The 24,114-nt window shown below is 46.9% G+C and overlaps 1 protein-coding gene across 1 annotated transcript in view; it reads right to left on the bottom strand.

Moving 5' to 3' along the window:
- LOC137423610 (A disintegrin and metalloproteinase with thrombospondin motifs 6-like) overlaps positions 1-24,114 on the bottom strand; it is a 353,906-nt gene that overhangs the window by 104,371 nt on the left and 225,421 nt on the right. The window contains exon 15 of the mRNA XM_078770793.1: positions 21,387-21,528. Within this exon, the coding sequence (XP_078626919.1) occupies positions 21,387-21,528 (142 nt within the window). The remainder of the gene's footprint in view (positions 1-21,386; positions 21,529-24,114) is intronic.

Genomic DNA, 24,114 nt, shown 5'->3' with positions numbered 1-24,114 from the left:
TCGAACTCTGATGAGTTCGCCCGCCTCCTCACCAAGTTCCCGGCCCTTACACGGCCCACCTTTTCGGCCGTTGTCGTCAGACACGGGGTGGAGAATCACATTCCGACCACCGGCCTGCCTGTCTACGCCCGGGCCCGACGCCTCGACCCGGGGAAACTCGCTATCGCAAAGGCGGAGTTCGACACGTTGGAGCGTCTTGGCATCGTGTGATGGTCCGACAGCCCGTGGGCCTCGCCTCTCCACATTGCGCCGAAGCCGGGTGGCGGTTGGCACCCGTGCGGGGATTACCGCCGCCTTAATGACGCCACTACCCCCGACCTCTACCCAATCCCGCACATCCAGGATTTTTCTGCCCGCTTGGCCGGCAAAGTTTTTTTTTCTAAGGTGGACCTCGTTCGTGGTTACCACCAGGTCCCTTTCCGGCCTCAGGATGTTCCTAAGACCACGGTGATTACACCTTTCGGACTTTTCAAATTTCTCCGTATGCCTTTTGGGCTCAAGAATGTGGCCCAGGCTTTCCAGCGCCTGATGGACAGCATGTTGCGGGATTTGCCGTTTCTGTTCGGCTACCTGGACGATATCCTCATCGCCAGCGCTTCCAGGATGGAGCACATGCTTCACCTCCGAGCGCTCTTTGAATGCCTCAGTCAGCACGGCCTTATCATTAACCCGGCCAAGTGCTTGTTCAGGGTGGCTTCAATTGACTTTCTAGACCACCACATCACGAGGGAGGGGGCTGTCCCACTGCCGTCTAAAGTGGAGGCTGTGAAAGGTTTTCCGCGCCCCCTCACCGTCAAGGCCCTGCAGGAGTTTTTGGGCATGGTGAACTTTTACCGTCGTTTCGTGCCCCGGGCGGCCCAGTTGATGCGGCCCCTTTATGAGGCCCTCAAAGGCAAGCCTACCAAATGCGCCATTGACTGGACCGAGGAGATGGCCAAGGCTTTCACGGATGCTAAACTGGCCCTCACCAGCGCAACCATGCTGGCGCATCCATCGCCCGATGCACCGATTGGTCTCACCACGGATGCTTCGGACTGCGCGGTTGGCGCCGTGCACGAGCAGTGGGTGAACGGGGCCTGACAGCTGCTTGCCTTTTTTAGCCGGCAGCTCCGCCCTAACGAACGAAAGTACAGTACCTTCGACCGTGAGCTCCTAGGCCTCTACCGAGCTGTCCGACACTTCCGTTACCTGTTGGAAGCCCGCCCTTTCACAGCGTTTGTGGACGACAAGCCCCTGGTTTTTGCCATGGCCAAGGTCTCGGAGCCGTGGTCTGCCCATCAACAACGCCAGCTCTCCTTCGTTTCCGAGTTCACGACGGACATCCAACATGTTGCTGGGAAGGATAACGCGGTCGCCGATTGTCTCTCCCGGTCCATAGCTGGTGCGGTTCACCTTGGCATCGACTACGCCCGCATGGCGGCCGATCAGATCTCCGACCCGGATGTCCAGGCCTGCACGGCAGCGATCACGGGGCTTCGACTGTCTGACGTGCCGTTCAAGGACACGGGCACCACGCTACTGTGCGACGTATCTTTGGGACAGCCTCGCCCCGTTGTACCCACCAGCTGGAGATGGCTGGTGTTCGATGCCGTCCACGGTCTTTCTCACCCGGGCAGGAAGGCGTCGCAAAAGTTGGTGGCAGCGAAGTTCGTTTGGCACGGGCTCAGAAAGGATGTGCGCGACTGGGCCAACACCTGCGTCGAGTGTCAACGCTTGAAGGTGCATCGCCATACCCAGGCCCCATTGGCGCCATTCACAGTGCCCGAGCGACGGTTTGACCAGGTTAACGTGGACCTGGTGCCTTATGACGGGCCTTTCCGCGTTCTGGAGGCCAGGGACAAGTCCTTCGTGGTCGACATCGGCGGCAAACCGGACCCACCTTTCGGTGGACTGCCTCAACCCGGCTCATTTGGACCTAGACCAGCGGCGGGGCCGTCCCCCGTCGGGTAAGTCCCCGGTTGGCCCACCTACCGCCAAGCCGCTAACAGTCCCTGCTCGGGTCATCAGGGGTAGTTTCGGTTGGGTGGTTAAGGCCCCCCGAAAACTGACATTGCCTGTGCGAGTGAATTCTGGGGGGGGGGGGGGGGGGGGGGTGCATGTGGGGGTTACCCCCATTGAGACATAATCCACAGGCCCGGGACCAGTGGGGCTATTGATGGTATGGGCGTGGCGTGCGCTCGGTTGTTGGAGCCACGCCCCCTTAAGAGTGATTTGTGTTATAAAAGATGCGTGAGTTCCGGTATTAGTTTAGTTCTGTTGAAATAAAGGAGCTTTGAACAAGCCAAGAAGTGTCTCGCCCTCTCGTTGTCCGCAACTCCTACACATTCCTCTTTCCCCTCACTCCCTCCTTACCTCTCCTCTCAACTTCTATCTCCTCTCCTAACACTTCTAACTACTTCCCTTCCTTCGGAGCTGCACACAAAATGCATAGCTCTTTTCTGGCACCCCATCCACCCTGTGACCCCCCCACGTTAACAAATATGTGATTTGTAAAGGAGAGCAATTTGGCCCTTTTAAAATTTTGATCAGCTTCCACTGAGTTTTTTTTTTTAATCGGTAACTTCCGATTGCTAGATCAATGAGGTAGATAGTTTATCGAATTGAATTTCTGCTTTCTACTTTTCGGAAATGCCTTCTAATAGCTTCAAATTAATGATTTAACTACCACCTCTGCCATTTTTGGACAAATTCGATCGAAGGCAAGGTCGTTCTAAATTGGCATGCCCTGTCATGGTGAAAGGAAATCCAAGATGTCTGCACCTATGAAGATGAAGATGGTGTCACGTGACTGAGGCTCTGACAACCTCCTTCCCCTTATGCCATTCTGTGATGCGTTGGCAAACACCCTCACCCTCAAAAGCATCACGAGTTTTGTGCATGGCCCCTTATCTCAATTTCCTTCTTTTACTCAATCCCTCAGTGCAAATGTAAAAATAAAAACCAATGCCCCCTATGGAATGTAAAGGCTTACTGACTTTCATATTGCTGCTCACAAAGTTCACTGTTTAAATAACTTGTTCACAACAAGCGGTTGGCAGGATAACTCAGATGTAGCACTCGCCTTCAGCTCGAGTTTGGGGTATATTCCTGACTATAAAACTGTCAACCTGGTGTTTCTGTCAGGGGGGAAACACCAACTTCAGAGCTGAAGGCCAAGACGGAGGGAGGCGGACAAACAATGGATGCAGAGAGGAATGGGGGGCAGGGAAAGATGTATGGGACGAAAAAGTATGGATACAGAAGGAAACACTCAGGAGGGAAAATTGGAAATTTGAAAGGAAGGAGGGCTTGGAGTGGAGAGGGGGGAGAGTAAATGAGGGTAAAAAAGATCATGGTTTTGCATTGGGGACAATCTGAGATGGTGGTGAACAGCGATCTTGCAGACCTTAAGGAAGTAATTAAATTGAAGAGGATGTGGAATTTGGTGGAAAAAAGAGGAACAAATGAGTGGAGGTGAGCAGTTGTTGTTATTGTTTTTGAATGCAGCCTTTGGCTGCTGGTTTGCATCATTTCTCTGGAAGCGTTTGTGCTGCTGATGCAGTGCCCCAATTACCAATGAGCTGGTACTCAATTTGCCGACCTCGGAAGGATGACAGGCTGAGTCAACCCCCCCTGGCGTTAATTCAACGATCGACCGGGATTTAATCTCAGGATCCTAGGATCCCAAGCCGGCATCCTAACTGTTAAGCCAACTTGAGGCTTGAGGTGAGCAGTGATCCTGAATTTAGGTAGTTTCACCAGAAGGGGGTCGATGGTGGTCCATGTGCACCCTGCAGAAACCTTTGGGGGAGGGGAGGGACCCAGAGCACGGAAAGAGCGGAGGGTGCAAGACCAGAAAGGAGGCGGTAGAAGACAGAGAGAGCACCATCCTGTCTGTGATATACCACCGAGGTTTCTCTTCCACTATCCTACCACCGAGAGACCACCGAAGTGATAGACTCATAGGCTCGGCTTCATCACAGGAGATTCCAATGATATTGAATGCCTTGGATTTCATGACATCAAGCTGAGCAAGTTGTGAGGCAAGGGCCCCATCCCAGAGGAGGGAGGATTACTCCATGAAGCTGCGGGTGAAGGCCATTTACGTGGATAGGTCAGCTGTCCCAAGGAACGACTTTGTATGATGGAGTATGTTCAATTGGCAACTGGCTATGGAGTACGATTTTGAAATGTGGTTTTTCCCAAGAAAGATCATGGCTGATAGTGAGACCCAGGAGTTTGAGAGACTGAACTTCCTCAAGAGGATTGTGAAGTAAATGCGACGGTTTTTCAGAGGGTCCTTTCGAAGAGAGAGAGAGAGTGGGAGTGTGAGATTTGTCAGAATTGAAAGACATTTTCAAGTGTTTGACCAGGCTTGTGATTTTGTCAAGGTCTGAAGAGATGGAAGAGGCTGCTGCCTGCCAATCTAAAGGATGTGGGATATCACGGTAGAGGGTGGAATCATCAGTAAATAGATGAAATAGGATTGTCCAGAGAGTCAGAGAGATCGTTCATCAATCAAAGATTCAGAATCGGACTCGGTCCAATTGGAGTTGAAGGTTGCTAGAAACTTTCCCACCTTCTCACGTGCAAAAGATATAGAGTCCAGGAGCAGTTGGGTACAAGCACAGAATTGAGGCATTCGGCCTTCTCATGAGCAGAGTCAGCTGTGGTGCCATTTATTTAATTTGAAGAGAGGGACGAGATGGAAGGGTAGTATACACCAGAAACAGACTTTGCAAGGCATCATCAGGTTTTAGAGGAGGAGACAAGTTTGAAACTTCAATCTTGAGGTTGCACAGATGTTGTTTTCTCCCTCTCCTAAGAGTGGACACATGTGTTGTGGGTTTTGTGGAATGGTCTGGGTTCGACTTTAGTTTGGCTTGCTTTCCAGGATGAGAAGGCAAGTTGTTTCAGACCAGCTGCCTCGTCACAAGATTCAGTGTACCATGGGCGGGAAGAAGGGTATGAAAACTGGAACAGTTGAAAACAGTTGATCCAATTGGAGGAGAGGAAGAACAGGAGACATTTGCAAGGAAATTTGTCATCAACAAGTTTAGAAGGGAGAATTTTCTATTGGAAGAAATCTGGGTCAGAAAGTTCGTACCAATGAGTCAATTCTGTGGAGTCACAGAAGTCCCACAAATTCCCATGAATGGTGAGGCAGGTACCAACACCAAGCCAATTTCCTTGGTGACAATTGAAATTGCCACATATGAGGAATAGAGAGTTGGGATGAGTGGTTAAAAGTTGGTCCATGTTGTCTGAGAGAGATATTTTGATGGAGACCACAGACAAACACGAGGTGGGTGACAAATTGAGTTATTGATGTACAGTGCAACTTCACCGCAATGGTGGGGTTGAGGCTTATCAAATCAGAGGAGAAATAGCCAGGGAGAGACACTAAGCAGTCAGAGACATCCAGTGGGAAGGATTCTGCTAAACAGATGATGTCCGGTTTATCAGCAGCGGCCTGGATTGATAGATCTGTCAGCTTGGAGGCCTCGGATGTTTGAGGTCCACACAATGAGAGATAGGGGAGTAGGTATTGGGAGGATGTGGGATGGAGGGAGGGAAGGCTGGGAGGGTGTAGGATGGGGGTGTAGGATGGTGTGGGACAGTCAGTTGGTGAAGTGGGTACAGCTGAGAGGGGGCGGGACAATGTGTAGGGATCGATGGAGTGGGGTGAGGTGGAAGTTTTGAGCAGAAGCTTTTAGTTGGCAGGTGAGGGGAAATATTTGAGCAGGCAGGGTGAGGAGAAGCTTTGAGGAGGTGGTTGAGGGGGAAGCTTTGAGAAGGTGGAGTGAGGGGAAGCTTTGAGCAGGTGGGGTGAGGCGGAAGCTTTGAGCAGGTGGGGTGAGATGGGAAGCTTGCAGAGGATGGGGATAGAGGGAAACATTGCGAGGGTGGGAAGAGAGGTGAGGGGGAATGCAGAAAGAGGGCACATGAAGTGGAGAGATTCTGATGAGGTGGACATTTAGAAGGGGTGAAGTTGGAAGGACGGGGGCTTATAGGAGATGTGGGGGAGGGTGGAGACACAGAGAGGTTTGACACTAAAATAACGTGAATGGTATTTTTATTGTTGTGAGCAGCCACCCTCTGAAAACTGGACTTCTCAACATTCCCAAGATTGGACATTCGAAGGTAAAGATCATGGGATGGGTGCAATAATTTTTTAGTTGAAGGCCAGGAGAAAGGTTGGAGTGGGAGGAGTGTTTATGGACTAAGCGCTTAAGCGAGAGACAGGTTTGTAAAATATACCTTGTAAGTAAGAAGAACAGGAATAGATTGCGATGAAGAAGAATATCACGTGGGGTACTCATAACAGAGAAATAAGGAAAATTAAGCATTTTAAAATGTTTTAAAACCCTTTGGAGGGAAGAAGCATTTTCTTCAATGAAGATTCAGTTTGGAGATATTGAGAAAAGGGAGAGATAAAGAATGAGGTAAATGAGGTACAGTAAAGGTAGGAGGTAGAAGTAGATCATGTTTTGGACAATAACTTTTTTATTTTTAAAGCGAGGAGAGGGGGATGGGGCTGGGTGAGGCAGAATAGGATAACATTGAAGAGGGAGAAAGGACAAAATTTTGGGGGAAAAAAAGTGGAATGAGAAACAACCACAATACAGAGACGATTTTCCTTGTTATCCGAAGTGTAGGTCTGAGTTGCACAAAAACTAATTCAACCATATAGCACAACAAGGTGTGGTAAGATTTAACATGGAAAATTGGACGAAAACACAAACAGCAACACAGGGATGAAAATATAAAAGAAAAACATAACGGTTCTAGTTCAGAAATCTTAGCTTTGATTGAGGTGGAAGGAGCAGTTGCAGATTTGACCTGCATGTGGAGCAACACTGAACTGGAAGAAAGATTATCTGTTATGAGGTTTTAAACTTAATTTAACGATTTACCCCAGGGATGCCCAAAAAACAGAATCAAGCGACACATGGGAGGCGGATGACGGAGTAGGCACACACAACGTATAAAATAAGGATATTGTCACGCGAACCCTTCAGGTTAACACCAGGGCTAGCGGAGGACCGAACGACTTTAATGGAGGCAACGACGAAATACGGATTTTGCTATAAAAGCACGGGAGAAAGAAGGGAAGGAGAAGAAGCAGAAGCGCGTACCTGTAGCGATCCAACTGCAGCTCCGATCCTGCAGGGGATTAACTCAAACGAATACAAGATTTGAAAGGAAAAGAAAATAATACAAGGGTTTATTTTAAATAAAGGACGGGACAGGGAAACGCAATGATAAATAAAGGTCCTAAATCGGGATCCCGCACACCTCACTTCAGACACGAGACAAAGGAAAATGAATTAATAAAATTAATCGTCGTGTACTTGTGAAATGTGGGGTGCATGCGGCCTTATCTGTCAGTAGTCTGTGAGTCCGTCGTCCAACGCAGCTCCCTCAGTCCGCCTCGCTCGCGCGCTCCGCCAGGCCCCGAGCGACCCGCTCCGCTCAAATCTCCTCGCCGTTCGCACACGCGGTCCCGCCCGTTCACAGCACCGAGCCCCGCTCCCGCACCACAAGCACCACGAAGGACCGAGCACCGCTCCAAGCTCCGAAGATGACGATCCAACGACCACCAGCGCAGAAGCAAAAAGAACGAGCTTCAAGAACCGCGAGAGGAGAGAGTACGAATAACGCAAGGAACGCACAGAGAGGGAAAATGGAAGAACCCAAGAGACAAGCCAAGACAAGAGACAAAATGTTGTCCAGCAAATCCTTTTGTCACCTCGCGTGTGACGTCAATCTCGCGCGTTCCCAATCAGAGCCTCGTACTTTAGTCTTCCAGAACGTTCTCGTGCCTTCCCTCCAATGAACAACCTCCTTCTAAGTCATGGTTTGGCACCTTCCGCGCTGATTGGCTGAAGGTTCGCGCCTTCTGCTGCAACCAATCACACGTTCCTTGGGCATGGTTATAGCCTGCCACGAGGCTTGTGCTGGGCTAGCTGGAGGTTTAGCTGGCTGCGGCCCATGCGGCGGTGCCCCGATCCGGCTTCCTGCCAGTTTTACTCCACGGTCATTGTTGTAAGGGAGCGGAACTAATTAATGTGTGCACTAAGGACCTATCTAAGTGTTTATATGAGAATGCGTTGCCATAAGGGACACAGGTTTGATCACCAGGTCTAACACACAGGGGTCTTATATTAATCCCTACAACTATTTAACACATGAACATCCTTGTATGTTCACAGGTATACACTTACCCCGACAAACCGCCTAACACACAGACTTATTACAAGGTAGATTCCCTATCGCGACAGACGAAGCATGATACCTATTCAGATCTATCTGGCTCTATATATTCCTCTACTCCCTGACATAATACAGCCCCCCCCCCACCCCCCCTGGAACCGTAGCTCCTGCAAGGTTCACTGCAGGCGCTACCATTCCAGTCTTAACACTTACTGTCTCACACTTAATTAGCCTATGAAATAAATTCGGAGTGCTGTGGGAAGTGAGCCGGAGCTTCCTACCTGTTCTCCTTAACATGCTAATCCCCTTAGCAATCATGCAAATATGTACAATGATCTTAATTGGTCGTTCCTGCGGAGGGAGGAAACAAACAAACAACACTCAAAATCTACCTTGACCACAAACCTTAACCTTAAACAAAAATTCAAAAATTCGAAATTCTACGAAAACGTTTGTACAAACCCCTTCCTAAAGACCGCATTCCCCGGTGGATGCCACAAGACGCAACCTTACATGTGGGGCCACCCCAATGCACCCCTAAATTTCTGTGGGCCCTGTCCAGGTGTTGCAGGTGAGTGACATGGCTCGGTGGATTCCACCCTCATTCATACAACACAACCCCTTATAGAGGGGTCAATATATGGTTGAACCCCCCAAAACTTGATACAAAAGGTTTTTCAATGGATTCTGGTACCATTGGGCATGCTAAATAACATACTAAAAATCTAGCAACATCTGACTTCCGGAAAGGGGTCATTTTCAAGATGGCGTCCAAGATGGCCACCAGGAGCTTAAAATGGCCATATCTCAATTATTATTCAACCTAGAAAGGTGGTTTTGGTGTCTAACCCTAGGTTTTAGGGCCCAAGGAATCCAATTGAATCAATAAAATTACCATCAGTTAATTATTTATTGACAAGTCCAAGATGGCATCCAAAGGTTGTCACGAAGCACCACGAAGGGTAAAATATAAGATGGATATATAAAATGGATATATAAAATATAAGCGCTATATAAAATAAAAATAAAATATAAGATGGATATATGGATAGATGGATATATAAAATAGATGGATATATAAAATAGATGGATATATAAAATAAAATATAAGATGGTGGGGGCGATTCCTGATCCACTAAAATGGCTCTGTCGAAAAGTAGTCAACCTAGAGAGATATTTTCAGTGTGTATACCTAGGTTTAAGGCACCCAGGAAATCATCAAAATTACTTAATTAAGCACAAAGTAATCAGGTAATCCAGTAAGCCAGGTTTACCAGCCCATTAGGCATTTGTTGTCTTATACAGTTAGTCGCTATTCATCGTCATCCACCCGACTCACCAGCTAATGAACCAAGTGTGTGTTTCAGATTGGAGATAAGAGTGTAATGTGTCTACACCACTGCCACCTGTGACTCCAGTCCACAGTATTCAGTGATCATTACAGACAAAGGTTGGTACAAAGCTTGAGAGATTATGGCAAGGGACAGACTATTATATATTGGGGAGGGGGGCGGGGGGGGGGTGGGACTGCTGAGACAGCTTCACTGCTGAGACAAAGTTCTCAAGCAAGAAGGAGGAGGTCCTGTCAAGAGATATCAGTAAACAGAGACTGATAGGGATGATAAGTGATGAACTGAGAGAAAGGTATTGCACTGTGGTCAATGCACCTGGAGATGCTGACGTAGATATAGTAAAGGCTGCAGTGGAGGCATCTCTTCTACACACCACTACACTGATTGGAGAAGATACTGATCTCCTTGTCTTACTCCTTTACTATGCGCAGGGAGACAGTAAGAGCCTTTATTTCAGATCAGACAAGTCCAAAGCTGATGGCAGTTTTAAAGTGTACTAGGGCATGCCCGTACTATATCTATATCTAAAATTATATCCCCCCCTCTATTTACATGAAATGGTTTGGTTCATGAAATGTTTTGGTGCATTCGCAACGCCAAAGCGAACGGCGACCGCTTTACATGAAATGGTTTGGTCCATGAAATGTGTTGGTCCATTCGCAACGCCAAAGCGAACGGCGAACGGCTTGCGAGTACAGTGACAATCCCCCCCCCCCCCTCTATTTAGATGAAATGGTTTTTATTAGTTTTAAAACATAGTTTAACGCCAACATAGCGGCAACATAGTTTGCAAACGTGAAATAAATGAATACGCTCTCAAATGTGCCATCCGAGGCAGAGTGTGTCCGCCACGTTCGGCACACGCGATAGCTCGCTGCTCTCTGATTGGTTGAATCGTTTTTTGGACATAGCTCGGTAAGTAATTGTCCGATTAATATGAAACCTTGAAAAGACACATCCTCGGGTCCCCAGCAATATACCTGGCAAGTTTCAAGTATATCGGACCCGTGGTTGTCGAGAAACAGCGGTCACAGACAAACAAACGTACAAACAAACACACAGAGATTACTGGAATTATAGATAGACTAGGGCATGCCCGTACTATATATATGCCCGTACTATATATCTATCTAAAATTATATCCCCCCCCTCTATTTACATGAAATGGTTTGGTCCATTCGCAACGCCAAAGCGAACGGCGAACGGCTTGCGAGTACAGTGACAATCCCCCCCCTCTATTTACATGAATGGTTTGGTCCATTCGCAACGACCACAGAACCCCCCCCTCTATTTACATGAAATGGTTCGGTCCAAAGCGAACGGCTTCCGGAGTTTGGTAAAGAAATCGCCATCGCGTACACAAACGCGCAGGAAAGCGAATGAATCGCAAATTCGTTTTTATTAGTTTTAAAACATCGTTTAACGCCAACATAGCGCCAACATAGTTTGCAAACGTGAAATAAATGAATACGCTCTCAAATGTGCCATCCGAGGCAGAGTGTGTCCGCCACGTTCGGCACACGCGCTAGTTCGCTGCTCTCTGATTGGTTGAATCGTTTTTTGGACATCGCTCGGTAAGTAATTGTCCGATTAATATGAAACCTTGAAAAGGCACATCCTCGGGTCCCCAGCAATATACCTGGCAAGTTTCAAGTATATCGGACCCGTGGTTGTCGAGAAACAGCGGTCACAGACACACAGACAGACACACACACACACAGAGATTACTGGAATTATAGATAGATGACATCAACCGTCTACAAGAAATCCTTGGACATGACATGTGTTCTCAGTTGATATTCATCCATGCCATGACTGGTTGTGACAAGACTTCTCGGAGTTTTGGTGTTGGCAAAAAGACTGCTTTCCAGAAGCTTGTAAAAGGAGACCCTGTCCTTCGTTCTTGTGCCAACACATTCACCATCCCAAACCAGACCACAGAGGTGATCGATGACCTTGGATGGGGAGTAATGGCTATCCTCTTTGGTGGCAAGTGCAAAGATTCCCTTGCAACAATGCGATATAACACCTTCAGCAAGAAGGTTGGCTCTGCTTCGTCTTTTGTAACACCCGAACGTCTGCCCCCAACTGAATCTGCTACCAAACTTCACTGTCGTAGAACGTACTACCAGATCATGGTGTGGATGGGAAAAGAAGAGGGTATGGATGCCATGAAATGGGGGTGGAGCCTGCAGGATAATCAGTTTGTCCCACTTATGTCAAGAATGAACGCTGCTCCAGTCAGTCTCTTGAAGGTCATTCATTGTAACTGCTCCACTGCCTGCAAGACACTCCGCTGCACTTGTCGACGATATGGACTACCATGTACTACTGCCTGTGGACCGTGCCAACTTGAAGAATGTGACAATCCACATAACAAGTTTCTTCCAGAGGAGTCGGAGGATGACGATGAATAGCGACTAACTGTATAAGACAACAAATGCCTAATGGGCTGGTAAACCTGGCTTACTGGATTACCTGATTACTTTGTGCTTATTTAAGTAATTTTGATGATTTCCTGGGTGCCTTAAACCTAGGTATACACACTGAAAAAAATCTCTCTAGGTTGACTACTATTCGACAGAGCCATTTTAGTGGATCAGGATGTCACCTTGGGATGCCATCTTGGACTTGTCAATAAATAATTAACTGATGGTAATTTTATTGACTCAATTGGATTCCTTCGGCCCTAAAACCTAGGGTTAGACACCAAAACCACCTTTCTAGGTTGAATAATAATTGAGATATGGCCATTTTAAGCTCCCGGCGGCCATCTTGGACGCCATCTTGAAAATGACCCCTTTCCGGAAGTCAGATGTTACTAGATTTTTAGTATGTTATTTAGCATGCCCAATGGTACCAGAATCCATTGAAAAACCTTTAGTATTAATTTTCTGGGGGTTAGGTGAGTTTTTTTTGTATATTGACCCCTCTATTAACCACTCATACACATTCCATAAATCATTACAACACTTAAATTAATAGGGCAATTATTTCACCCCCCTGCAGGACATAGATGTCATTCGTGGTGTGTGCATTCCTCAACTAGGCAGCGGGGAGGTACCGCACAAGTAAGATGGTGGGGGCGCTTCAGGCTGTGGTGCCCGCAGTCCCAAAAACAAGTCAACTGACTTACAAGTTCATTGCCCCGCCCCCCCCTTTACCTCTTGGCCCCGTGACAGCCCAACAGCCCTTTCCGCTGTTACCCTGCCGGTGAGGGTCTCCACACACCAGGCCCCATGGCCTCCTGCTTCAGCGCAGCTACACGGGTCGCCGGGAGTCTCCCTTACCCCACGGCGCCCAACCAGACCCTCCACCGACGAGCTCCAATTTCCAGATACCACTGGCTGCCAGGGGTAATTGCCGCAGAGGGGGGGCCGCAGGCATCGCTACTCAGAGCTTGATCTGTACCTGCGGACACACACACCTTCCCCACCCACAAGATCCCAAAAACACATTTCCTCCCCCGCTGCCATTCAATTCTCAAACACATTTCCAGAGATGATGGTTCCAAAAAGATGTTACAAGAGTTGCCATGGCCTGCCTTCATGTGAAATCCCCAATTCACATTTAAATCACATTTTCAAAAGCACATTTCACAATAATCACCACTCACATATTTCAATTTCCAAACTCACGACCACATAAAAACACATAAACACCACACAAAAACAAATGCCACCCACAAGACTCTGTTGCACACATTCCATCCCCCTCACCGACCATGTCATCACTCTCACCCGCCCCCAACTCCAAATTACATGTCCCCCAATTTATGTAAGCAAGTCCTGGAGCCTGGGACAGTAAACATCAAGGCCTTACCCCTACCTTGATGTGCAGGTAATTTCCAGTTGGTCAGGTCCAAAGTGCCATCCACCCTTAAAATCCCAAATTTATCCTTGGGCTACCAAATTTTTCAAATTTCACTTTTGTCCCTACTATACTGGCAGGTATGTGGATCCGCATCCAACGGTGATTATTACCACACAACTACCTGTGGCTATGACAGCTCCGCACCTATACCGTGCAAGGGTCATCGGGACAAGATGAGCAGTCAAAATGCCAACATGGCCCATGAGTGTCCATAAGGGTGCGACACACCATCCATCCTTTGGCCCCCCTGTGAGAAACACAGCTGCACCAGCCCCAGCTGGCCAATGTGGTGAGCACCTGCTGCCAACAAACCTCACTAACACCGTACGCACAACCCATGGCTCTCTTCCCAAACCAAGAGTCCACAAATCATAACGGAACATCTGTGGAAGGTCACTCTCACACCATCAGGTTCCACAAATGCTCCAATGGTTGTCCGGTTGGCTATCGCATTCCTGTCCATGCGGTTTGACCCATGTCCATAGACCAGCTCAGCATGGCAGGTCACCACATCCTGGCTGTCCCAGAGTCTCAGGGAGAGGGTGTCAGGCCGCTTGCCCGGGCGGTCACCACATCAGGCCCATGTTGGCCGTCCGCAATGCCACCACCAAAGCGTGACCCACAACACCTCCCCCTAGTGGTCCTCAAGATATGCCTACCCAGGCTTGAGAAACCACCTCGGACCCCCTGGAGGTCTTAACCCCCACCAGGGTCCGGTGACCCTGTTGGCCCGAGCCACCCACTCGGGCGGCGCCCCGATGGACAAGGGACGCCACACTCCACCAGACCCCCGTGGGTCCCAGGTCGTACCGTGACACCCATGGCTGGACCCCACGTCCAAATCCTGCCAGCCCAGCCCCCCAGCTGGCTGGCATCACCAACATTCCAAAGGGGCAACTTTTGCACAAGGCCATCCCCAATGACCTCTCCTGGTCCGAATTCCACAGCCCGGGAACCAACTCCCTCCATGGCTCCAATCAAATTCCCATTTAAATATAAATTTCTTTCTCCTTTTAAAAATTTTCATTTCCACCTGTGCCAAACCGCAGCTGTAGGTAACAACCCCTTCAGGTTGTTCTGCCCCTCCCTGCAGCTGTTCCCCATTCGCTACGGGGACCAAATCCTCTGAGGCTCTTTTTCCCGATCCCTCTATGTCCGAATCCAGCCCGGAGCCAACACACTCCCTCAGCTGGGTATGCAATTTTGGAGCCTCTTGTACCCAATTTGTGTTCATGGTGAGGGTCCCCTCACCTCTTCCCCCAAACTCCTTTGGGCCTGATCAAACTTGTGCTCCATGGGACTGTCCCAGGTCCCCAGCCAATGGGTCACATCATGTATATCATCACAAATCATTTCTGGCCCCATCAGGTCGTCCCCAATAAATACCCGGTCCGGCTCCACCACACTGACCCCCAATAATGTTACCCCCTCTTGCTCTGAACCACCGCCCTGGCACAGCAAGGATTCAAATCCATCCCCCTGTTGGGGTGTTGTGGCATCCAGCCGGCCCCGATAAACCTCCAGGCCACCATGTAACAAACATTCAAACATTCAATCGCTCACTCTCAGCCTCCATTTTATTGTTCATTTCTCCCACCTCTCCCTTCAATTCCCATTTCATTCCATCCATTTTGTTATTCATTTGTCCCATCTGCTCACTCTGAGCATTCATTTTATTTTCCAACCCATTTTTCATTTCCCTCATAAATTGCATTAAAGCCTGGGCATCTATGGGGGCTGTCCCTATGGCGGGGGAAGGTCCATCACTATACTCAATTCCGCCATCTACATCTGACTCACCCCCAAGGCTATCCGCACCTTCCATCCTTTCTTCCATATTACGCACCTCTTCCATCCGTAAAGAAAAGGTCGCTTTCCAGCACGTATTTTATAACAGGAACCGATTTAATTTTAACTGACGCACTGTCCGTGTCCCGCGCATCGATTGACTATTCCAATTTATCGCCTCCGACTAAAAAAAAATTTTTCCACACTCCTTGACACCAGTTTTTAATAGGGTTCAAATCCCACTCCTGAATACCATTTGTCGCGCAAACCCTTCAGGTTAACACCAGGGCTCGCGGAGGACCGAACGGCTTCAATGGAGGCAACGACCAAATACGGATTTTGCTATAAAAGCACAGGAGAAAGAAGGGAAGGAGAAGAAGCGGCAGCGCATACCTGTAGCGATCCGACTGCAGCTCCGATCCTGCAGGGGTTAACTAGAAACGAACACAAGATTTTGAAGGGAAAAGAAAATAATACAAGGGTTTATTTTAAATAAAGGTCGGGACAGGGAAATGCAATGATAAATAAAGGTCCTAAATCGGGATCCTGCACACCTCACTTCAGACACGAGACAAAGGAAAATGAATTAATAAAATTAATCGTCGTGTACTTGTGAAATGTGGGGTGCGGCCTTATCTGTCAGTAATATGTGTGTCCGTCGTCCAACGTGGCTCCCTCAGTCCGCCTCGCTCGCGCGCTCCGCCAGGCCCCAAGTGACCTGCTCCGCTCCAATCTCCTTGCCGTTCGCACACGTGGTTCCGCCCGTTCACAGCACCGAGCCTCGCTCCCGCACCACAAGCACCGCGAAGAACCAAGCACCGCTCCAAGCTCTGAAGATGACGATCCAACGACCACCAGCGCAGAAGCGAAAAGAACGAGCTTCAAGCACCGCGAGAGGAGAGAGTATGAATAACGCCAGGAACGCACAGAGAGGGAAAATGGAAGAACCCAAGAGACAAGCCAAGACAAGAGACAAAATGTCGTCCAGCGAGTCCTTTTGTCACCTTGCGTGTGACGTCAATCTCGCGCGTTCCCAATCAGACCCTCGTACTTTAGTCTTCCAGAACGTTCTCGTGTCTTCCCTCCAATTAACAACCTCCTTCTAAGTCATGGTTTGGCGCCTTCCGCGCTGATTGGCTGAAGGTTCATGCCTTCTGCTGCAACCAATCACACGTTCCTTGGGCACGGTTATAGCCTGCCACGAGGCTCGTGCTGGGCTAGCTGGAGGTGTAGCTGGCTGCGGCCAATACGGCGGTGCCCTGATCCGGCTTCCTGCCCGTTTTCTTCCACGGTCATTGTTGTAAGGGAGGGGAACTAATTAATGTGTGCACTAAGGACCTATCTAAGTGTTTATATGAGAATGCGTTGCCATAAGGGACACAGGTTTGCTCACCAGGTCTAACACACAGAGGTCTTATATTAATCCCTCCAACTATTTAACACACGAACATCCTTGTATGTTCACAGGTATACACTTACCCTGACAAACCGCCTAACACACAGAACTTATTACAAGGTAGATTCCCTATCGCGACAGATGAAGCATGATACCTATTCAGATCTACCTGGCTCTATATATTCCTCTACCCCCCTGACATAACAATATATTTAGTGCTAAAGACTCAGGCACAAGACACATGTATGGGCAAATCAGCGGGACGAGAGACACATGATGGAAGATGAAAAAAAGAAAAACAGAAAAACTCATATTACAAGTAACGCCGCTAAGGGCCAGGACGCACTCACGCACAATCACACAAAACCAGGCAATGCTTTTAAAAGTTAAAATGGCTTGAAGGAACAAACAGCAAGGAAAGCAAAGCAGGCCTGTGCCAGGCAGAAATTATGGCACAGCAGTCCAACACCAAGAGTATCCCCAGCAAACGAGAGAGAGAGAGTGAGAGAGTGAGAGTGAGAGAGTGAGAGAATGAGAGAGAGAGACGGAGAGAAAATGCTGCTCCTCCGGTCTTAAAATGTTCCACCCTCACATCTCCTCTTGCCCTTCATGTGATGCGGCACGGAAACTGGGACGAAATTTTCCCATCATTGGTCCAATCAGACGACACCCCATGGATTTGGCCCACAGATATAGTAAGCCGCATTGCTGCTACAGTCAGAGGATCCTCCCAAGGGGCCATGCTGGAAGTGGTGATGGCAGCGGTGATGTCATGGCTGCCAGGCCCGCACAGGCACCAATCAGAGGGAGGAGAAGAGAGCAACATTACCGCACCACATGCTGGGGGGCCATAATTTTAATGACCCTCTTGGGGGCTCCCTCACTTTACCTCGCCTGGCCATTATCAGTTCAGGGAGAAAGGACAAATCACATACTTAACACCCTCCACCTAGTTAACATCTACTGGACAACTTCACCAAACAGGAAGTCCTTGTTACACATGAAAATGATTCATCTTATGCTAGTACATGGTCCAGCTAAGGCCTTATATATCAATAACTATCCCATACTCCACACATAAATTTAAGATGGTTAGGATTATCTATATATTTTTAAAAATGCATCCAACCAAAAATCGTACCAAGACTTACTCAGCCAGTTCTGTATCAAACAGTCAAGAGCAGGTGTAGTCTCAGGTGACATTTCATCTGCCACTTAATGGACTTTCTCAGGCTGAACGACTCCAGACACCAGCACATGCCTGCTTTTACTCCTAATCAATAATTTCCATTTACGTGATGGTTGAAGGAGCAAATCGAGGAGTGTTTTTATCAACCTAAGGCAAAAATGCCATTGAAATAATCAACTATGGTCTGTTCTGCAAATCAGTCAGTGTTCCACAGATGCAGGCAGCCTGGGTATGGACTAATGATGGAGCAGAAGGAATTCGACATTGTGTCTTGCCATACTACCCAGGACAATCTGAAGGGATTGATTAAATGGTCTGCAATGCACGAATCACTGTAGTCTACAAACGTTTATGTATAATTCGCAACATCGCCACCAAGCTCAAAGACAGGATTCCAACTGGTGACAAATCGGGTGTAGTTTATTGTTCCACAAGTAAGGACTGTAACAAGTTCTTCCAAATTGATGGGTGTTGATACCTCTCGCACCAGCCATGACACATCAGCAAAGGACTTCTGTGACTCCATGGGACTGACTCAATCTGTAAACTTTCCAATCGAGATTTCTCCCAATGGAAAATCCTCCCTTCTGGACTTAGTGATGACTAATTTTCCTGCAAATGTCTCCTGTTCTTTCTTTGCGCCAATTGGTTCATCTCATCATATGCTTGTGAAAGTCAGCATCTCTCTGGCTATTCTCAGAGAGTCAATCACTCAGGAAGATTGACAGGGACTGCAAGCTCCCATCTTTCTTCAGGATTTGTCTCCTATGTCTCCCATTTGTCTCCCAATTCTTCCATATAAATCAGCTCTCTATATCTCTCTCATGTACAAATTAATCGCATCTTGTCTTCAATTATCCGACTCTTCTTCACGCCCATCGTACACTGAATCCTCTGGTGAGGCAGTTCCTATGAAACAACTTGCCTTCTCTTCCTGGAAAGCAAATCCGATTGAAGGCAATCTCTGTGCATTCCAAAAATTCTGCAACAAGTGTGCATCCACTCTCAGGAGAGCCAGAAAACAACATCTGTCCAACCTCGAGATTGAACTTTCCAACTTGTCTCCCTCCTCGAAAACCTGGTTATGCCTTGTTAAGTCGGTATCTTGTGTATTTTCCCCTTCCATCACTTCCCTCTTTTCAAATCGGACCACAGTCGACTCCGCACATGAGAAGGATAAATGCCTCAATTCTGTGTTTGGTTCCAAATCATGTGTCCCAAACCCCTCACTCTCGGTACCCATCCTTTCCTGTCATACCCAATTTCTCCTAGACTCTGTATCTTTTGCACATGAGAAGGTGGAGAACGTCTTTCAATCATCGACTCTGACTCTGTTACTGGACATCAGCTCATGTGCCCCAAAAACATGCTCTGCTGCTCTTGTACATCACCTCTCTGCCCTTTTCACCCTCTCATTTGTGCAAGGTCATCTTCTACTATCTGCTTGGAAATCCACCAACATCACTGCATTATATAAAAAAGAACAAAAATGGATACTTTTAACGACAGACCTATCAGCTTACTTCCAATCGTCAGCAAGGTCATGGGATCCATCATCGCAGATTATATGAAATCCTTCCTTTTCTCCAGCAACCTTATCTCAGATCACCAATTGGGATTCAGACCAGGTCACTCTACCTTGGACATGCTGCTTCTACTCACCCAAAAATGAATAAAGGCCCTCAATGTCAGATATGAGATCAGGGCCGTCTAACTGGACATATCGAGTGCTTTTGATACAGTCTGACATCCTTTCTTACTCTCCAAACTCTCTGCCTATTGCATCCAAGGCCAACTACACACATGGCTTATTGACTTCCTCTGCTTTCGTCGCCAACGTGTCACTCTAAATGGATTCCTTTAATCTCCTCTCCGTGTCAAGGCTGGGGTGCCCCAAGGCAGTGGTCTGGGCCGAGTCCTATTTCTGATCTTTATCAATGATCTCTCTGACTCTCTGGAAAATCCTCTTTATCTATTTGCTGATGACTCCGCCCTCCGCTGTGACATCAGTCATTCTTCAAACAGGAAGGATGCAGCCTTTTCCCTCACTTTATACCTTGAAAACAAAAATCACAAGCTGGGGTTCAATCTAGACAAATCTAACACGCTCACTATCTCCCTCCAAAAGGACTGCCTGGCAAAGCCTCCTATATACTTTCTTAACAATCCTCTTGAGGCGGATCAGTTATTCAATCTCCTGGGTCTCACTATCAGCCAGGATCTCTCTTGGACAAGCCACATTTCAAACTTGGCTTCCAAAGCCAGCCGCCGACATGGCATCGTCTGTCGTACAAGGTTCTTCCTTGGCACGCCTGAATTCCTATACAACTTCAAGGCGTTCATCCGCAGCTTTGAGTATTGCTCTCCCCTCTGGACTGGCTCCCCAGCCTCACATCTTGCTCAACTTGACACCATCGAAACCGAGGCCTTCAAGATTATTGGAATATTCCATGATGAAGCTGAGTCTATGGGCTTACAACTTTGCCATCATAGACAGGTTTGTGGTCTCTCTGTCCTCTATCACCTCCTTTCTGGTCTTGCACCCTCTGCTCTTTCCATGCTTTGCCACCATTTCCTCTCCTGCAGGACACACGCCATCCACTATCAACCCCCTTCTTGTGAAACTGCCTAAATCCAGGATCACTGATGAACTGCCTGAATCAACTTCCACATTCTCTTCAATCTCATTCTTCCCTCCAGGTCCAGGTCTCCTGGTCTTCAATAATGTACACCAAAAAATTATTACCCTAAGCTACAGGGAGCACTGTAACATTGATTAACGGTATAGTCATGGCCCTAAGAAATTAACCATCTCATAATTGACTCGAGGCCAGATACGTACGCGACATTATGGTGCAATATATTTATTAGAACAATAAACCCTGGACGTCTATCTTTTCTACAACCATCTCAATTCTTGCTGTTTTGACGAATCTTTCGTCTTGTGTGGTATGGATGACCGCCTTAGCTGTATTAAAGAACCACAAGTATATTACGGCTTTTGAGATTAATTAAGGAAGCATAACCGCTTTACAAATCCTTGCGGAAGTAGTTCACAAGACTGCTCCGTCAGACCCCGTGTGAGTGGTTGACAGTGTCCGTGCTTGTCTCTGTCTGATCACATGACATTTTATTCCAATAGAGTATTTCCTTTTCTATATTCTAGCTCTGATCAGCTTTCACTTAACCTATTTTTGTTTAACTTACAGTGATGTCCAAATGTCTTCATTTGCATCCTACATCACTAATGATATGGATCTGGTTCTAAATCTTGCAGTTCAAATTGAAAAGTTTAAAGAGTTCCTTTCACCTGACACTGAGATATGAGAGGAAAGAAGGATGGTGGTTGGGGAGGGGGAAGGACATGGCGGTGGTGGTAATCATTTAAATACAGCAGTTGTGCCTTGTTACACATAGCACATAAAAAGATTCGATCATCCCTTCATGCTTTCGAGCTTTATGCTTTCCTCAACCTCTCTAGTTCATCTCACAACACTGCACTTCAAAATAACAACATCCACACCTACATGTCACGCCTCACCAACTGGCCTCAGCAAGAAGAGCAGGATTGGCATGCCCCATGACTCCTCACCCCGTACTTGCATTGGCGCGAGGTGGCGCCATACTGGAAGCGGCATTGCTCATCCGCATTGTGCTGCTGCCCAGGCAGCACCGTGGGAAATACAAAATCTCTCTTCAGGGGGGAATTTTCAAGGCAATCACCTCGCCCAGAGCTGGAGAATAACAAGGGATTATGATCATAATGCAGCTTGAGAATTGGTCCGCTTACATCAGTGAATTTCATAATGTGCAGACGATATTTAAATTGAAATGTATTTTTGCATAGTATTTGAAATGATTGAAATAAGACTAAAACCATAGGCAAAGCAAATCACAGACAGGAACCCCTGGCAAAGCAAACAGTGTATTTTTGGTATAACGATTGATATTATGATCACCTTTTGTGACCATACATGTTATCTATACTTGGGAAAAATGCCAGGGGCATAGAAAAGGCCCTTTATATATGGTATGTGCCATGTGGCAAAGTATATAGAAGAAGGGGCATTCCATAGCTTGTAGGAAATGCCAAACAATAAAAAAACAAGGGACATTCAAAAAATCATGTGTGCATGCTGGACTACCCTTGTGTTCTTAGGAGGAACCAAGTAATGCTCTGGAGAAGTTCATTTAAAGGGGCACCAATTTGATTCATACAGCTGCATGAAGAAGTAAATGTATTTTATTTGCCAGATGTAGGGCGCCTCTTTATATGAACCCTTTAGACACCTTAGACCATTTTCTTCTTCTTCTTTTTTAAATCACTATATAGTGCCTAAGCCTTCATAGCTATGTGAAAGGTAATATTATATGATCCTCGACTATATTCCCTAGTGGTTGTAGGGATATGTTTTAGGCCCCCACAAAAAAACAACATAAAAACCCCCGAAATTTAGATTTTTTTCAAATGCCAACACGATTAGAACATCTCCGGACAATGCCAGGTACCCCGACTGGTAATCGATAATAAAGACAGTATAATGGAGCAAGTGTATGTCCAGCCACTACACCACTTGACTTTGAACATCAGTTGCACCGTGACTATGTTTATAAATGATGTACTACTGGAACGTACCCTTTAAACATTTAGACCTTTAAGACTACTGAGTTTCCCCTCCACCCCCAGCTAGACCTTTAAAGACCCTTCAGACACTTAGACCCTTTAATTCATTTACATGCTTTATACCTCTAAGACATAGACATAGACATCTAAGACATTATAGCCTGGTGTTGGCTTAGCGGTCAGGGTACCGGCTTAGGATACACCTAGGATCCTGGGTTCAAATCCCGGTCGATCGCTGAATTAACGCCAGGGGGGTTGACTCAGCCTGTCATCCTTCCGAGGTCGGCTAATTGAGAACCAGTTCACTGGTAACTCCCTGGTTGTCGTAAAAGGCGACAAACAGAGTTGGCGACAGGAAGGGCATCCGACCGTAAAACATTGCTTCAAAAAGGGGACCAAAAAAAAAACAACAACAACAACAACCACGGTGCCCGAAAAAGGCCAACCCACGCTTTGTGGGGAAAAATGGCCTCTAAAAGGTTTAAAAAAAAATAATTTTTAGACCTCTAAGACACTGTAGGCCCCTTAAACTCCATAGACCCTTTATAATCCTGAGACCCCGAAAACCCTTCAGAACCGTAAAACCCTTAACACACTATATTCTCCATTAGAACCTTTAGACCTCAAAGACCTTTTAGAATCCTAATAGCCTATAAACCATTTATAACCCTTCGACCCCTTCTACCTTTAAGACATCTAACCTCCCTTACATCTCTTCACCCTTTTATACCATTTAGACCCCTTTTTAGACCCTTTCAACCTCACAGACCCATTATACCTTCACACCCATTAAGTTCCCTTGCTTACTACTACTACTACTACTACTACTACTTACTATTTACTACTACTTACTACTACTACTACTACTACAACTAACTACTACTTACTACTTACTACTACTACTACTACTCGTTACTACTACTTCTTACTACTACTTACTACTACTACTACTACGACTACGACTACTACTACTACTTACTATTTACTACTACTTACTACTTACTACTACTACTACTACTACTAACTACTACTACTCGTTACTACTACTTCTTACTACTACTTACTACTTACTACTAACTACTACTACTACTACTTACTATTTACTACTACTACTACTACTACTACTACTACTAACTACTACTACTACTACTACTACTACTACTACTTCTTATTACTACTTACTACTAACTACTACTACTACTACTTACTATTTACTACTACTACTACTACTACTACTACTACTACTACTTACTATTTACTACTACTTACTACTTACTACTACTACTACTACTACTACTCGTTACTACTACTTCTTACTACTACTTACTACTACTACTACTACTACTACTACTACTACTACGACTACTACTACTACTACTACTACTACTACTACTACTACCTCTTCTATAGATCCCCAATTATGCCCACCTTCTCGTGGGGTTGGCAGAGGAAGGACTTCAGGCCAAGTCTTTCATGAACTGGCTGGCCAGGCCTGATGTGCAACTGAATGTGATATGGACAGGAATATATAATTTGGCCAGGGTGCCGGCGATAAAGACATTGTGGGGTCTTTAACATCCACCAGATTATGGTAGCAAGTGGGATTCCCAGATCAATATCCATCCAAGGGACGACACACTATGTGATGCAACACCCTGCTGCACATGAAACATCATTCCGAGAGTTTTTGTTTGGG

This window comes from Myxine glutinosa, chromosome 1 (assembly GCF_964187855.1).
Source record: "Myxine glutinosa chromosome 1, kmMyxGlut1.1, whole genome shotgun sequence".
NCBI lineage: Eukaryota > Metazoa > Chordata > Myxini > Myxiniformes > Myxinidae > Myxine > Myxine glutinosa.
This window is presented reverse-complemented; position numbering and strand designations above follow the sequence as displayed.